This window comes from Budorcas taxicolor, chromosome 22, assembly GCF_023091745.1.
Source record: "Budorcas taxicolor isolate Tak-1 chromosome 22, Takin1.1, whole genome shotgun sequence".
In the NCBI taxonomy this organism is placed as follows: Eukaryota; Metazoa; Chordata; class Mammalia; order Artiodactyla; family Bovidae; genus Budorcas; species Budorcas taxicolor.
In genome coordinates this window covers 46210884-46229315 of record NC_068931.1, presented here as the reverse complement: position 1 = coordinate 46229315, position 18432 = coordinate 46210884, and the positions used below count along the sequence as shown (strand labels likewise).

At 38.6% G+C, this 18432-nt stretch overlaps 1 protein-coding gene across 1 annotated transcript in view; it reads left to right on the top strand.

Annotated features, from left to right (window-relative positions):
* The window catches only part of EPG5 (ectopic P-granules 5 autophagy tethering factor), a 138374-nt gene that overhangs the window by 59091 nt on the left and 60851 nt on the right, over positions 1-18432 (top strand). Inside the window, 1 exon segment of the mRNA XM_052660349.1 lies at positions 15254-15398. Within this exon segment, the coding sequence (XP_052516309.1) occupies positions 15254-15398 (145 nt within the window).

Here is an 18432-nt window from a genome sequence, read left to right as displayed (position 1 = left end):
GAAACTTGTATGCAGGTCAAGAAGCAACACTTAGAAGCAGACATGGAACAATGGACTGGTTCAAAATTGGGAAAGGAGTATGTCAAGGCTGTATATTGTCACACTGCTAATTTAACTTATATACAGAGTACATCATGTGAAATGCTGGGCTGGATGAATCACAAGCTGGAGTCAAGATTCCTGGGAGAAATATCAACAACTTCAGATATTAAACCTTTGATACTAAGGAGCCCCCTGATGAGGGTGAAAGAGGAGAGTAAAAAAGCTGTCTTAAAACTCAAGATTCAAAAAACTAAAAGATCATGGCATCCAGTCCCATTGCTTCATGGCAAATAGATGGGGAAAAAGTGGAAACAGTGACAGATTTTATTTTCCTGGACTCCAAAATCACTGTGGTGACTGCAGACATGAAATTAAAAGATGCTTGCTCCTTCGAAGAAAAGCTGTGACAAACAGCTTTTGACAGTGTATTAAAAAGCAGAGATACCACTTTACTGACAGAAGTCCCTATAGTCAAAGCTCTGGTTTTTCCAGTAGGTATGTACACTGAAGAAGTGATTTTTTTTTTTTTTTTGTGGCTGCTCTTTTTATATGCTGGTCAACATTTTTTCATTTCATTTTAATACACAAATTTATGGGTTTTTTTAATTTAATTTTTTTTTGATTTATTCTTTTTTTCTTTTTTTTAGTTTTTTATTTTTTTAATTTTAAAATCTTTAATTCTTACAGTCGTTCCCAAACATGAACTCCCCTCCCACCTCCCTCCCCATAACATCTCTGTTGGTCATCCCCATGCACCAGCCCCAAGCATGCTGTATCCTGCGTCAGACATAGACTGGTGATTCAATTCTTACATGATAGTCTACATGTTAGAATGCCATTCTCCCAAATCATCCCACCCTCTCCCTCTCCCTCTGAGTCCAAAAGTCCGTTATACACATCTGTGTCTTTTTTCCTGTCTTGCATACAGGGTCGTCATTGCCATCTTTCTAAATTCCATATATATGTGTTAGTATACTGTATTGGTGTTTTTCTTTCTGGCTTACTTCACTCTGTATAATCGGCTCCAGTTTCATCCATCTCATCAGAACTGATTCAAATGAATTCTTTTTAACGGCTGAGTAATACTCCATTGTGTATATGTACCACAGCTTTCTTATCCATTCATCTGCTGATGGACATCTAGGTTGTTTCCATGTCCTGGCTATTATAAACAGTGCTGCGATGAACATTGGGGTACATGTGTCTCTTTCAATTCTGGTTTCCTCGGTGTGTATGCCCAGCAGTGGGATTGCTGGGTCATACGGTAGTTCTATTTGCAATTTTTAAAGGAATCTCCACACTGCTCTCCATAGTGGCTGTACTAGTTTGCATTCCCACCAACAGTGTAGGAGGGTTCCCTTTTCTCCACACCCTCTCCAGCATTTATTGCTTGCAGATTTTTGGATCGCAGCCATTCTGACTGGTGTGAAGTGGTACCTCATTGTGGTTTTGATTTGCATTTCTCTAATAATGAGTGATGTTGAGCATCTTTTCATGTGTTTGTTAGCCATCCGTATGTCTTCTTTGGAGAAATGTCTATTTAGTTCTTTGGCCCATTTTTTGATTGGGTCGTTTATTTTTCTGGAATTGAGCTGCATAAGTTGCTTGTATATTTTTGAGATTGTTTGTTTGTCAGTTGCTTCATTTGCTATTATTCTCCCATTCAGAAGGCTGTCTTTTCACCTTGCTGATATTTTCCTTTGTTGTGCAGAAGCTTTTAATTTTAATTAGATCCCATTTGTTTATTTTTGCTTTTATTTCCAGAATTCTGGGAGGTGGATCATAGAGGATCCTGCTGTGATTTATGTCTGAGAGTGTTTTGCCTATGTTCTCCTCTAGGAGTTTTATAGTTTCTGGTCATACATTTAGATCTTCAATCCATTTTGAGTTTATTTTTGTGTATGGTGTTAGAAAGTGATCTAGTTTCATTCTTTTACAAGTGGTTGACCAGTTTTCCCAGCACCACTTGTTAAAGAGATTGTCTTTACTCCATTGTATATTCTTGCCTCCTTTGTCAAAGATAAGGTGTCCATATGTGTGTGGATTTTTCTCTGGGCTTTCTATTTTGTTCCATTGATCTATATGTCTGTCTTTGTGCCAGTACCATACTGTTTTGATGACTGTGGCTTTGTAGTAGAGCCTGAAGTCAGGCAAGTTGATTCCTCCAGTTCCATTCTTCTTTCTCAAGATTGCTTTGGCAATTCGAGGTTTTTTGTATTTCCATACAAATCTTGAAATTATTTGTTCTAGTTCTGTGAAAAATATGGCTGGTAGCTTGATAGGGATTGCGTTGAATTTGTAAATTGCTTTGGGTAGTATACTCATTTTCACTATATTGATTCTTCCGATCCATGAACATGGTACATTTCTCCATCTATTAATGTCCTCTTTGATTTCTTTCATCAGTGTTTTATAGTTTTCTATATATAAGTCTTTAGTTTCTTTAGGTAGATATATTCCTAAGTATTTTATTCTTTTCGTTGCAATGGTGAGTGGAATTGTTTCCTTAATTTCTTTTTCTACTTTCTCATTATTAGTGTATCGGAATGCAAGGGATTTCTGTGTTGATTTTATATCCTGCAGCTTTACTATATTCATTGATGAGCTCTAGTAATTTTCTGGTGGAGTCTTTAGGGTTTTCCATGTAGAGGATCATGTCATCTGCAAACAGTGAGAGTTTTACTTCTTCTTTTCCAATTTGGATTCCTTTTATTTCTTTTTCTGCTCTGATTGCTGTGGCCAAAACTTCCAGAACTATGTTGAATAGTAACGGTGAAAGTGGACATCCTTGTCTTGTTCCTGACTTTAGGGGAAATGCTTTCAATTTTTCACCATTGAGGATAATGTTTGCTGTGGGTTTGTCATATATAGCTTTTATTATGTTGAGGTATGTTCCTTCTATTCCTGCTTTCTGGAGAGTTTTTATCATAAATGGATGTTGAATTTTGTCAAAGGCCTTCTCTGCATCTATTGAGATAATCATATGGTTTTTATTTTTCAATTTGTTAATGTGTGAATTACATTGATTGATTTGCAGATATTGAAGAATCCTTGCATCCCTGGGATAAAGCCCCCTTGGTCATGGTGTATGATCTTTTTAATGTATTGTTGGATTCTGATTGCTAGAATTTTGTTGAGGATTTTTGCGTCTATGTTCATCAGTGATATTGGCCTGTAGTTTTCTTTTTTTGTAGTATCTTTGTCAGGTTTTGGTATTAGGGTGATGGTGGCCTCATAGAATGAGTTTGGAAGTTTACCTTCCTCTGCAATTTTCTGGAAGAGTTTGAGTAGGATAGGTGTTAGCTCTTCTCGAAATTTTTGGTAGAATTCAGCTGTGAAGCCGTCTGGACCTGGGCTTTTGTTTGCTGGAAGATTTCTGATTACAGTTTCAATTTCCGTGCTCGTGATGGGTCTGTTAAGATTTTGTATTTCTTCCTGGTTCAGTTTTGGAAAATTGTACTTTTCTAAGAATTTGTCCATTTCTTCCACGTTGTCCATTTTATTGGCATACAACTGCTGATAGTAGTCTCTTATGATCCTTTGTATTTCTGTGTTGTCTGTTGTGATCTCTCCATTTTCATTTCTAATTTTATTGATTTGATTTTTCTCTCTTTGCTTCTTGATGAGTCTGGCTAATGGTTTGTCAATTTTATTTATCCTTTCAAAGAACCAGCTTTTGGCTTTGTTGATTTTTGCTATGGTCTCTTGTTTCTTTTGCATTTATTTCTGCCCTAATTTTTAAGATTTCTTTCCTTCTACTAACTCTGGGGTTCTCCAATTCTTCCTTTTCTAGTTGCTTTAGTTGTAGAGTTAGGTTATTTATTTGACTTTTTTCTTGTTTCTTGAGGTATGCCTGTAATGCTAGGAACTTTCCTCTTAGCACTGCTTTTATAGTATCCCACAGGTTTTGGGTTGTTGTGTTTTCATTTTCATTCGTTTCTATGCATATTTTGATTTCTTTTTTGATTTCTTCTGTGATTTGTTGGTTATTCAGAAGTGTGTTGTTCAACCTCCATATGTTGGAATTTTTAATAGTTTTTCTCCTGTAATTGAGATCTAATATTAATGCATTATGGTCAGAAAAGATGCTTGGAATGATTTCGGTTTTTTTGAATTTATCAAGTTTAGATATATGGCCCAGGATGTGATCTATCCTGGAGAAGGTTCCATGAGCACTTGAAAAAAAGGTGAAATTCATTGTTTTGGGGTGAAATGTCCTATAGATATCAATTAGGTCTAACTGATCTAATGTATCATTTAAAGTTTGCGCTTCTTTGTTAATTTTCTGTTTAGTTGATCTGTCCATAGGTGTGAGTGGGGTATTAAAGTCTCCCACTATTATTGTGTTATTGTTGATTTCCCCTTTCATACTTGTTAGCATTTGTCTTACATATTGTGGTGCTCCTATATTGGGTGCATATATATTTATAATTGTTATATCTTCTTCTTGGATTGTTCCTTTGATCATTATGTAGTGGCCTTCTTTGTCTCTTTTCACAGCCTTTGTTTTAAAGTCTATTTTATCGGATATGAGTATTGCCACTCCTGCTTTCTTTTGGTCTCTATTTGCATGGTATATCTTTTTCCAGCCCTTCACTTTCAGTCTGTATGTGTCCCTTGTTTTGAGGTGGGTCTCTTGTAAGCAGCGTATAGAGGGGTCTTGTTTTTGTATCCATTCGGCCAGTCTTTGTCTTTTGGTTGGGGCGTTCAACCCATTTACGTTTAAGGTAGTTATTGATAAGTATGATCCCGTTACCATTTACTTTATTGTTTTGGGTTCGGGTTTATACACCCTTTTTGTGTTTCCTGTCTAGAGAATATCCTTTAGAAATTGTTGGAGAGCTGGTTTGGTGGTGCTGAATTCTCTCAGCTTTTGCTTGTCTGTAAAGCTTTTGATTTCTCCTTCGTATTTGAATGAGATCCTTGCTGGGTACAGTAATCGGGGCTGTAGGTTATTTTCTTTCATCACTTTAAGTATGTCTTGCCATTCCCTCCTGGCCTGAAGAGTTTCTATTGAAAGATCAGCTGTTATCCTTATGGGAATCCCCTTGTGTGTTATTTGTTGTTTTTCCCTTGCTGCTTTTAATATTTGTTCTTTGTGTTTGATCTTTGTTAATTTGATTAATATGTGTCTTGGGGTGTTTCACCATGGGTTTATCCTATTTGGAACTCTCTGTGTTTCTTGGACTTGGATGATTATTTCCTTCTCCATTTTAGGGAAGTTTTCAACTGTTATCTCCTCAAGGATTTTCTCATGATCTTTCTCTAATTCGAATGTTGGAGCATTTCATATTGTCCTGGAGGTCTCTGAGATTGTCCTCGTTTCTTTTAATTCGTTTTTCTTGTTTCCTCTCTGATTCATTTATTTCTACCATTCTATCTTCTATTTCACTAATCCTATCTTCCGCCTCCGTTATTCTACTATTTGTTGCCTCCAGAGTGTTTCTGATCTCATTTATTGCGTTATTCATTATATATTGACTCTTTTTTATTTCTTCTAGGTCCTTGTTAAACCTTTCTTGCATCTTCTCAATCCTTGTCTCTAGGCTATTTATCTGTGATTCCATTTTGATTTCAAGATTTTGGATCATTTTCACTATCAATATTCGGAATTCCTTCTCAGGTAGATTCCCTACTTCTTCCTCTTTTGTTCGGTTTGGTGGGCAACTCTCCTGTTCCTTTACCTGCTGATTATTCCTCTGTCTCTTCATCTTGGTTATATTGCTGCGTTTGGGGTGGCCTTTTTATATTCTGGTAATTTGTGGAGTTCTCTTTATTATGGAGCTTCCTCACTGTGGGTGGGGTTGTATCAGTGGCTTGTCTAGGTTTCCTGGTTAGGGAGGCTTGTGTTGGAGTTCTGGTGGGTGGAGCTGGGTTTCTTCTCTCAGCAGCTGGGGTTTATCAGTATCATGGTGCTGGAGATGCAAGAGAAATGAAAGGAATGGCTGTGCACTCTGGTGGTGTAGTCCAAACTGCTGAGGTATATAGAGTCTTCATGACATCTCAGGACTTATCCTTGGGTTTAGAAAGCGTTCGTCATGGAAGTACCAGGTTGTCTGTTGATCTGTTCAAAAGTAACTAATGTTCAACTCTGCCGTGTCCTTAGAGTCCACTTGCTCTCCCCAAGCTGTCCAGATACCCCCAGCCAGAGAAATGACACTCCAAGCTGAGTGAGATGCAAACTCTCATAAGAATGAAAGTTACTCTGGAGAGCTGCGTGTTCTGGGGTTTGCCACAGAAGTAACCAGTCAGAGGCACCATTTTCAGAGGCCAGAAGTGATGTTTTTGAAATGTGGTGCTGGACAAAACTTGAGAGTCCCTTGGACAGCAAGGATATGAAACCAGTCAATCCTAAAGGAAATCAACACTGAATATTCATTGGAAGGACTGATGCTGAAGCTGAAGCTCCAATACTATGGCCACCTGATGTGAAGAGCCAGCTCATTGGGAAAGATTGAGGGCAGGAGGAGAAGAGGGAGACAGAGAATGAGATTTTTGGATGGCATCACCGACTCAATAAACATGAATTTGAGCAAACTTTGGAAGATAGTGAAGGACAAGGAAGACTGGAGGGCTGCAGTCCATGGGGTTGCAAAAAGTCAGACATGACTTAGTGACTGAACGACAGCAACAAAGGTTTCCTAATCTTGATCAGCTTCCCTGGTCCCTTTAGTCTTGTTTCAGGTGGCTTCCTGGCTGCTCCTCCTCTGATTAATAACTCTTCTGTCCTTTGGAACTCAAGAAGGTCATGGTGATTGGATTCTTATAAGAAATGGGACAAAAAGGTGTCCATGCCTGGGAGACCCACAGGGCCCTGCTTGGCATCAGTTCCCCATTTTCTCTGATACTCCTTGATCCAGAGGAGCATAGAGTCCCTACTATTTTTCTTTAAGTTGCTACACAGGGCATTGCTCTTTTTCACACTTTCAGCAGCACCAGGTCTCCTGCTTTGAAGGGATGTAAGGGAGTTTGCAGGCAAGGGGGAGACCCGTGGAACACAAATGTATGCATAGTTGTTAACAGTTGTCCAGTCTGTTGAACATACTGTTTAATTTTACCTGCTGTGTTAGAAACATTTCTCTTTTTATTCTTAGGAGCTGAGTGGTCTCTTGTACATAATTTCATAATGGCTCCATCCTATCCTGGTTTTAGGGATCACCAGTATACAGAGAGCAATTTGCAAGATCTTGTCTTGTTTTAGATGAGTTTTCCAGCATAGCTTGGCAAAAGATTTCTTAATAATGTCCTTAAGAAGGTTTTTGTCATCTCTGATGTTGCTTTTTTAAACACTGTGGTCTGAAAGGCCTCTATTCTACCTTGATCCAGATGTGACCCTCTCAAATCTTAGCCAAAATCTCGTGGAAGAGGGTGGGGGGAATTATTAGATCCTGGTAGAATCTGACATAGCTCAGAAATTTCAAGTTTGCAACAATACAGGGATAAATGCCTCTGAAATCACATCCACAGTGGTCACCTAGTTTTGCCATATTTACTCCATTTTAACTTTCAAATGCATTTCCCTCCTCAGTGTTAAAGTAGCTGTCACTGTTAATGAATTTATTTCTGGATATGGGAAAATGCAAGAATCTGGGTTCATAAACTCTTCTGAAGACATCTAAGTATCTAAAGGCCTATTCTGCCAGTTCTCAGAGCACAGAGTACCTCATTTCTGATCTCCACTCTGAATTCCTTTCAGGGGGTCAGTGGCTGCCATGACATTGACTTAATCCTTGAAGAGGCAGATGGCAGTTTTCAATTGGCAGAGCCCCTTCAAGTCATAAATTTGACCATGTTGTGAGGGCATTTCATGACCATTTTGTTCCATGGTGCTGGGAATGATATTCCCAAGTCTGGTGGAGATTTGGCCATTCAGTGTGCTGTTACTCGACTAGGCCATAAAACAGTATCCAAAAAGTCTCTGGACCACTAACCTCCATGATCCAGGAAAATATCCTCTTTTATTGCTTTTTCCCATATCTGGAGTTCAACTGTTACAATCATTGATCTCATATATGTGTGTGCTAAATCGCCTCAGTCATATCTGATTCTTTGCAACTCTGTGGACTGTAACCCACCAGGTTCCTCTGTCCATGGGATTCTCCAGGCAAGACTATTGAAGTGGGTTGTCATGCCCTCTTCCAGGGGATCTTCTCAACCCGGGGATCAAACCTGCTTCTTTTATGTCTCCTGAATTAGCAGATGGGCTCTTTACTGGGAGAACCACCCGGGAAGTCCATATGGAATTATGCATCATTCTAGCAGAGGCTCAGTCATGTTTGGTAACATAAGAAACAATTTTGTAAAACAGTCTATGTATATATATGAAAGCAGTATAGCTAGGTTAGTAACGTCATAAGCAAGAATTTTAAGTTTAGAACTTCAGTTAGATGTAGCCCCATATATCCCAGGGTGTTTGACTTAGTCTATTCTGTGCCAGTCCTTTTCTTTAAGGGAAATTTTATGTTGGCATTGTCTGTAAGACACCCACCCCAGTTTCCTCTGTTGCTAGGCTGATTATCCTTAACATGACTTGATTGCTTCCAACATAGAGGAGCCTTTAAATTTAAACCACCATAGTTTGGTATTAACTAAATCCATCCCATAACTGTGAGAGGTGAGATTCCTTGGCTGAAATTCTGCCTGTTCTGTTTGAGCTTGAGTAATGAAAATTCTATGACCCTGGGTTTATGGCCAGGTCAGAGGAGGTATTACTAATAGGCCAGGTGAGAGGATCCAGTCTGGTATTAGCAGTCGTGGCCTGTACATGACTATAATTTTTTTTTTTTTTAATAAATTTCATAAGAGTCAACCAGTTAGAGCCTTGGAGTAGAGAAATCCATCTAGGTAACCTGAGAGTACTAGGCACAGGTCATTGGCCACAAACCCAACAATTGGGTTGATTTTAGAAACTAGCATGGTATCATGCCTATCATGGCTATGATAGAAAAACATTTGATTCACATGCAGAAGTCCAAGAAGTCGGGAAAACATTACAAATGATTGTATGAGTCAGATTGAAGATCTTAGGAAAGCTGTCTACTTCTGATGTTGTCTTCTTCTCACCCTGCTGTGAGTGTAGTTTCTCCTCTGAGCATTATTTTAAGGGTGATTTTGAGGTCAGCTGTCCTCTCTTTAGCCCAGTGCATTGCAGGGGGCTTTTGTGAGTGGAAATTAATCCAGGAGTCAGTTTCCTTCAGATTCAGTGTGCATGAGCTAGTTAAGAGTAGTTAGTAAGGGTCCTTCCATACAAGTTGGAGATTGTCCTTTAAATTATATCTTTTTCAGTATGCATAATCCCTTGATTGTAGGTTGTGGGGCATCTGATGTTCGTCCAAAGATAGATTACTGAGATAAGCTTCAGATACAGACTTAGAGTATTCTGTAATAATTCAGTTAAACTTTACATTAGTATAACATAACAGCAAGAAACTGTCTGGGAGGTGAGTCTTCTCACCTCAACTTTTGGGAGACCTCTGTTAACAAACAGCAATTTACCATTCATTGAAGCATCTTTTTCTTTCCAAAATTACCCTCATTTCTACCAAATATAATTAAATTAAGACTAATTAATTTGCAAAATATGTCTGGTCTCAAAACTTGATCTGGTGATTTATATAATTGATGATGTAGACTTTCTGTTTTGTTAAAATTTTTATAAGGAGTCTCAGACTGAACTCTTAAAAGATATCTCAGGGCTAGGAAACTCATGCCAAGGATTTACCACAGATTTTGCCTGCCAGATCTAGGTGAATTCCTCCCAATTTCAAGGTCCCCCAAATACCTTGAAATTTCTATATACCTGTTAGTGCAGTAGCCTTCCTAATTTATCTGATAAAGCTACTGGGAGCCAGAGTCTCCAGTCTCTAGAGAGAGCACATACAGAGAAAAGATAAATGTTTCAATTCTGCTTACAAAGGTATAATTTACCAAATTGCTGTAAGTCATATTTAATTTGAAGGGAAATTTTTCCTTACAGCTGCAACACTGATTCAAATTAGTAATTTTTCAGATAGAAATCATAAAAAGTATATCTGTTACTGAGTCCAAGGTCATTCTGCTTGCCGCACGACAGGCCAGTGAATCTGAGAGAGATGTTGAGGCAAGGGATACAACTTTATTCAGAAAGCCAGCAGATGAAGAAGATGGCAGACTAATGTCTCAAAATAACCATCTTGTCAGGGTCCGGGTGCCTGGTTCTTTTGTAGGACAGAGATGGAGAGGAGTTGAGGACGTGAAGACCATTCTCTTGCAAATATCTCCTGGAATGGCCAGGTGTGTGTGTGTGTGTGTGTTAATCTCCTCAGGTAGAGGGGCAGGGTTCTCTGAGGCAGGTCATTATGTGTGATTATAAAAACAAAGGTTAAAGTCAAAGAAACAGATCCATCATGGAGTCAGAATTGGCTCTTCCCTACAATATAACCTAACAAAGGCTAACAAAGTTTTGCTAAGAGAATGCACTGGTCATAGCAAACACCCTCTTCCAACAACACAAGAGACGACTCTACACATGGACATCACCAGATGGTCAATACTGAAATCAGATTGATTATATTCTTTGTAGCCAAAAATGGAGAAGCTCTACACAGTTAGCAAAAACAAGACCTGGAGTTTACTGTGGCTCAGATCATGACCTTATTGCCAAATTTAGACTTAAATTGAAGAAAGTAGAGAAAACTTCCAGACCATTCGGGTATGACCTAAATCAAATTCTTTATGATTATACAGTGGAAGTGACAAATAGATTCAAGGGATTAGCTCTGATAGTGTGCCTGAAGAACTATGGATGGAGGTTCGTAACATTGTACAGGAGGCAGTGATCAAGACCATCCCCAAGAAAAAGACATGCAAAGAGGCAAAATGGTTGTCTGAGGAGGCCTTACAAATAGCTGAGAAGAGAAAGTAAAGGCAAAGGAGAAAGGAAAAGATATATCCATCTGAATGCAGAGTTCCGAAGAATAGCAAGGAGAGATAAGAAAGCCTTCCTCAGTGATCAATGCAAAGAAAGAGAGGAAAACAATAGAATGGGAAAGACTGTAGAGATCTTTCAGGAAAATTAGAGATACCAAGGAAACATTTCTTGCAAAGATGGCCACAATAAAGGACAGAAACGGTATGGACCTAACAGAAGCAGAAGATATTAAGAGGTGGCAAGGATACACAGAAGAACTGTACAAAAAAGGTCTTAATGACCCGGATAACCATGAGGGGGTGATCACTCACCTAGAGCCAGACATCCTGGAGTGTGAAGTCAAGTGGGCCTAGGAAGCATCACTACCAACAGAGCTAGTGGCTATAGCTCTAAATGTCTATATTAATCCTGTTAATCAAACCAGCAAGGTTGAGCTACCTCCAATAGCAGATACTGATTCAGTACTGAGTATTTCTTGGATCACGGGTTCTAAAATTTATATTGGCCAGCTTTCTCTATATTTAGATTTAATTTGTAAGCACTTTCTTTCAAGTCAGTTAAATATAGTTCATTTACAGGTTAGCTTTTACATAAATCTCAGCTTTTCTGCTTGAGTTTAAAAGGTTTTTTGCCCCATTCCCTACTTTTTTTTTCCCCTGAGGCCGGAGCACAGGGGAGAGAAATACCAATCCCTTTTCCTGGGGCCACAGTTGGAGCTCTCCCAGTTTTGTAAAATCACCCTGGGGTTGGGGAGGCTGCAGGATGGAGCAGAGCTCTGATCATCTGTAACAAGGCTAGTCCAAAAGGGAAAATCCCAACCAACATTCTGCTACAGGTAGGGCCTAAGGCAATAGGGAAGGGCTTCCTGGCATTATCCTATGTGAGCCCTGTTATTTACCAAGGAGGTCTCAGTTGGTCAGTGTAAATATTGACACATATATATCAACAAACAATACCAAGTACTAATTTAATACTGATTTAATTAATACTAATTTAATTTAATATTAATTTAATATTTCCCAGTTCACATGAATCTGAAATCCATTTCTCTTGTACTTAGAATTGTTTGATTTTTAAGTATCTACTTTTCTTTAAGCCAATTAAATATCCAGTTAATTTACAAATTAACCTCAGCAACAATATCCAAAGACAAAAACACATCTGAGACATACATATATTCAAACAGACACAAAGAGACCTCATAGCTTTGTTTTCTAAACTTAGTCATGAATCAGGTATCATAATAGAAAACTCACTAGTTTATAAATGACAGCTGGAGGAAGAAAAAATTTAAAAGGATTCTTTTTTAAAAAAAAAAAATTCAGTTTCAGGAATTAGAGGTGGTCTAGGTAAGTGTTCCTGAGAGCCATGATCTCAAGGCACAGGGAAGAGAAACTCATGTTCTCCTAGTAGGACTTATTCCTTCAGGGTCAGAATTCTGGAAAAACAAAAAAGTACTTTAATAAACTAGCTTTCTCTAATTGCACATGCAGAAATAGCAAATTTTGCAATTTGAAAACAAATTTTAACCAGTTTTCTCCGAAGTCTAAAGGATATTATGGCCACATGATCGAAAAATCACTTTTCTTTGTCTGTGGTCATACCTAAAATTTAGACCAGGTAGTGCTCAAATTTGCCCTGATAGCAAGGGCACATTGGCTGATAAAATGTCTCAGCAGGGATTGTCCCTCTGAGGAGATGGGGTCTTATTTTGATCAGTCTCAGGCTTTTGGACTATAGGAGAAAGTCCTGGACATGCGGGAACCCTACTCCATTTTCTCATCCTGTGGTAATGAAGATCAAACTGTGAGAGACCTATTTTTAGGCCATATTTCTTTGTCATTGCATCATAGATATAGGTCGACCAGTCATTTAAAATCTCCCAAGGAGCTCCCATCCAGGGTGAAACCTTAGAGGAAATACTTCCCATTTTAGCTCCAGCAGTTAGTACCAGGTGTCTGCACACTCAAACTAAAGTAACCAAACCAAACCAAAACCTCACCAGCTGGCAGTCATACTTTAAATAAAGCAGACTGCAAAGAGATGCCCAGAAATCAAAAACCAAATGGCCCAGGTGCCCCAAAAAGATGGCAGAGAGATGCCCAGAAGTCAGAAGCTTGACATCAATCTTTCTTTCCTTTATATTTTATTTGTTTTATTTTTGGCTGTGTTGGGTCTTGGTTGCGGCACACAGAATCTTCCTTGTGTCATGCTGGATCTTTCCTTGTGGCTCATGAGCTTCGCTCTAGCTGTGATGTGGGTGCTCCAGAGCATGTGGGCTTAGTACTTGTGGCGCTCAGACTTAGTTGGCCCATGGCATGTGGAATCCTACTTCCCCAAGTAGGCATTGAACCTATATCTCCTGCATTGGAAGGTGGATTCTTCCAATGCAGTTCAGCCACTGCAGCACTAGGGAAGTCCCTGGGATATCCCCTTTTGAATATCCGGCCCCACTCTGGCATCACGTGAAGGACTGAAGCTCATTATTGGACGTCTACAGCCTCATAAACACAGCCTTTTTCTGACTTTGTTCTTCGTTGTTTTAAATTGTCAGCATCTGAACACTTTTAAGCAGTCATCTCTACTCCCATAAAAAGTTCAGTGTAAGGATTTGTTAAGATTCATATATATAGAAAGGTAATAGCGTGGAGAAAGTGAGGAGCTCACCCTTGAAGAGACTTAATTGTAGCTGTCAGTTTTGGTTGCCCTTTTGGATGTGCTCAATTCTAGTCTTCACATGTTCTAATCTTTTCTCAAACAAAGAAGTCTGTTGTCTTTCCTAGGTCAAAACTTCTGAATTTTTCTGAGCTTCTGTAGCTCTGCGTGTGTGTGTTTGTGTGTGCATGTGGGTGTGGGTGTGTGTAGAGATGTATCTCTCCTGTTCCAGTTTCTTTTTTCTAGAGACTGAACTCTACTGGCCATTGACCCCCAACCTTGGATGGGATTTAGGATCCTCTAAGACTTGAGAGACTTTGGGTCTTTAAACCTAGCTGTTTCCACATAGTATGTACTATTTCATCTCCACTAGGTGTCTTTGACTTTCTTCTCTTTTCTTTGTCTTTCCTTCCTCTCTCCTTTGTTCTTTGCTTCTCTTCCTTCCATGAGTATCTATTGACTACCTTTGAGTTGTCAGTCATCTATACCAAAAAATATAAAAAGAGAAGTGATGCAGTCTCTGTCTTCAAGATTCTTACTGTCAGATGGGGGACTAAATAATTATTACATCTGGTGATAAAGACTGTGGGAATGAAATGTGCAGGGTGCTGTTTCATCTGCAAAGGTGGAGGAATGGCACCTGATTCAGACTGAGACTGGAATGTGACCTTGAACTGAGCCCTAAAGGAAAAATGGGAGTTTGTCAAGTTGAAAGGAAAGCATGGTGATGTGGAATGGCAGAAAGTTATCAGCAGGAAGTCTTTGGAGAGCTGTTGAAATAGCTGGAGTGGTTAAACAAGTGGATGAATTAAAAATACATAGAAGAATTAATTAGTAGAATCAGTAGGCTTCTCTGATTAGGATTGTAATACTTATAGGGTAGATAAGATATACAAGGACTTCCAAATTTGTAGCTTGGGCAGCTAAAGATGCTATTTACAAAACTGGAAGAGAAGGTGCCTGAGGGGCTTCAAGGAGAACTCATATTCAGGAATTGGTGGGGAAGGGATATAAAGTTGTCTGTAGTTCAGGAATGGGGCAGTAGGAGATGTGGGTATAATGGCAATAGAGTATTTAGATTAAGAAGAGAACTCAGGATGGAATTCTGAAAAGGAAAATTTAAGACATGGAAAAACAAGGCTGAGATTGTAGGGCCGGAGAAATAGGAAAAATACATAAGTGATCATGATGTCCTGAAATCTTTTGAGTACAGAATTAACCCATTGTTAATTCTCAGTATATTTCTGTAATTGTCAGCCTCTGTCAACAGTAAATGTTTAGTGGGGCTGTTGAAATTACTTTTTCTCAGTGTGTTATATAATCAAAGAGTTTTGAGATTCCTTAGACTGTTAGAGTGTCTAATTTTATTTCTTTATTTGACTGCACTACGTGGCTTCTAGCATCTTAGTTCCTTGACCAGGGAGTGAACCCAGGCCCTTGGCAGTGAAAGCACGAAGTCCTAACCACTGGACTGCCATGCCAGGGAATTCCCTAGAATGCCCATTTTAAATGTGATTCATCCTAATGCGTGGAGAACCTGGAATGGACCACCTCATGTTGAAACTTTGGATTCACTTTAGAGTTAAATATATAGTTTTATATGTGAATATATGATTCATCCTTGAAAGTTAAATGGTTCCATTTTAGGACCTGTGGATGGAGTATTTGAACATGGAGCGCATACATTACGAGTTTCAGGAAACCGTTGGTCTGTGGACACAGGCCAAGCTTGAGTCCCATTCTGCACCCTGCAGTTCATCAGTTCAGCTGGACTTCACTGATCCTTTATTGGGTGAGTTATATGAGTGAGCATCAGACCCTTTGAATGAGTGAATGAATGGGTGAATGAATGAGTGAGTGTGAATCAGAGCCATTAAATGTTAAGATTCATATAGTATATCCCTCAGTGAGAATTGCTTTTTTTTTTTTTTTTAGGAATTCATTGTTAACTTCTCTACTACTTAGGGTTAGGTTATGCTATGAATGAGAGAAACTCCAAAAACAGTGAGGATGCAAATAAGATAGGGATTTTTTTTGTTTATGTCAAAGAAGTCTGGAGGCAAGCAGTTCAGAGCAGTAGCTTTATGACCTGAAAGCCTTCAGGGACCCCTGCTCCTTCTGTCTTTCTGTCTCACTGTTCTAACATCAGGCATCCACATATGGTTCAAGACGGCTGCTTAAACTGTCATATTTGCATTCCATTCAGCAGGTAGGGAAGTCTCCCTCTTTTAAGGACCCTTTCAAGAAGCTCCTCATACACTTTCCAGTTAACATTTCATTGGTCCAAACTGAGACACATGGCGTGCTACAGTCCATGGAGTTTCCCCCCAGTCTAGAGTTTGCTGATTATACCTTCGTGGTATAGTTTAACTTTTTTTTTTTGTCTCCTGTATTTCCTGTAAATCGATATTGGGAAAGTGATTAAGTAGTTTGTGATATCTGTTCTCCGTGATGCTTTAAAAAGACTTTTCAGTTAGCTTAGAACATTTGAAGTACAACCTAGAATTTAATTATTTTGGGTTTGCAGTTTTAAAATTGAGCAGTCTGTCTTTTTCTTTCATAAACTCTTTTTCTGTGTATCTAAAACTCTTAACCATACAGATGGATCATATTCCCAGAGATTCTAAGTTAACTGTTTCTCACAATGCATTTTTTTAGAGAAACAGTTTTATAAATTGTTAGTTTTCTATTCTAGGCCACGAAAACTCATTTAACCTGCAAAGTTGATGACGTACTTTATAACAAAAAAGTAGAAAATAATATTTGGAGTCAATCATTTAAATTACTGAATATATTTTTTAAATGTAGGATATATATATATAATTGTTGAACAAAATATTGTAATATGTAGTGTAATCGAACACTGAGGTGATTCAGAGAAAGGTAAAAATACCTTCTTGATCCAACTCTGCCACTAACAAGCTGTGTGATCAGGAAAAAATAAGAGCCTCTCTTGGCTTTTAGTTGATTCATCTGTAAATGAAGGTGCAGAACAATCTTACCTAAAATTTTTCTCTTTTTCTCCCTCCTTTTTCCCTGAAATAAGAGGCTTTTTTTTTTGTTTGGGTGATAAAAATTATATGAGCTCATTGGGAAAAAGTAAACAGTTTCGGAAGGTATAGGGGAAAGTGTAAAAGTTGTCCTCAACCCAGCCATATCAGTTCTCATTTTCTAGTCCTGAAAGTTTGTTAAGTGAGAGGAAGAGTTATGTTTATAGATCTGGAGGCTGTTGAATGTCTGTTCAAGTCCTTCCATCCCTTGTGTTTTCACATTGCCTTAACCCTACCCTAAAAGCCCGATTGTTTTTCTGAAGGTAAGCTAGTAATGTATCAAGCCCTTAATTTGTTCTAAGTACTGTCTTTGTATGCATTAACTCAGTCTTCCCAACAGCCCTGGGAGGGTTATCTCCACAGAGCCGGTAAGGAGCCTGAGGTGTAGAGCAGTTACGTAACTTGCCCAAGTCACAAAGCTGGGACTTTGAAGAGCAGGCTTCAGAGACCCTGCTCTTCACCATTTACCGTATTTTATTTCTGGCAATCAGTACAGGTTGCAGTTCTAAATAAAAGTAAGACCTAGATTTGTAAACAATAAGTTTCAGGTTTTTCTCAGGTGAGAGCAGGTTAGGTAATGATTATATCAAACAATTGAACTTGTGATCGTGATTACAGGAAAAGTTTCAGTAGCATGTCATAGTTTATTGTATACTTGTGACACCGCCTTCTTTTTCTCAAATTTGTTGGCTTCATAACTTTTTGTCAGTTGTGGTCCAGAGTTGTGATTATAGTTAAATATGGTCTGAATTTTTATTTCTTTTATTTTGTATTTAAAGTATCACTCCTGAGTTTTCTTTCATAGTAAGTTATATTGGGATGGGAAAGGATCCTCTCCATCTCCCCACTCCCATTTTCCTTTAGAATTATGAGCTAATGTTGCTTGAAAGAAATTTGAACATAGGAATCTTACCCAGTGGTGAATATCCTGCCTTATTTACATTCTGTGCATAGATTGGTAGTTCTAGTGGAAAAACCCCAGCTATAAGGGACAGTCCTGTACTTGACCTGTTTGGAATGTTAAGTTCCATTTGTTTGGATTACAAACAATACAAGTTTTCTTACGCCAAGTAAAGTCATGGCTATTAAATTTTCTTTAATTTTTCTTAACAAGAATAGAAAGTTGAATGCTATATCTGGAATGAAATCGGAAGTTCAGAGTAGTCCCTTAAGTACTTTGTTGACTTATTGACTTGAAATTCCCTTGACCTTTCCTGGCTTCTATTATATTACATGGCAGCATTTTTCTTCTCATTCTTCATGAGCTGTGTGGTATGTGGATAGGGTAGTGAAGAAAAAGGTAGGGAAGATAGGAATTTATTACACACCTACTGTGTTTCAACTCTCTACTGAGTACAGAAATGTAAACATTTAAGTTGGATTGATCAGTATGAGACCATGTGCAATCTAGTGCAAAGTTGCATGGTACAGATTTACCTTGATTTACCTTGATTTATCTTGTGTGGTGCCTGACTTCTTATTTGGACTCATAAATCAGTTTTTGAGTGAAAGAATCAATGAATGAATGTGACCCCATGGACAGTCCATGGAATTCCCCAGGCCAAAATGCTAGAGTGGGCAGCTGTTCCCTTCTCCAGGGAATGTTCCAAACCCAGGGATTGAACCCAGGTCTCCTGCATTGCAGGTGGATTCTTTACCAGCTGAGCCACAAGGGAAGCCCATGAATGACTATATGACTGTATAAGTTCTATAGGAGGTTATGCCCATGTCTTCATTCAGTTTAACTCTACTGTTCTCAGCCCCCCTAATCAAACC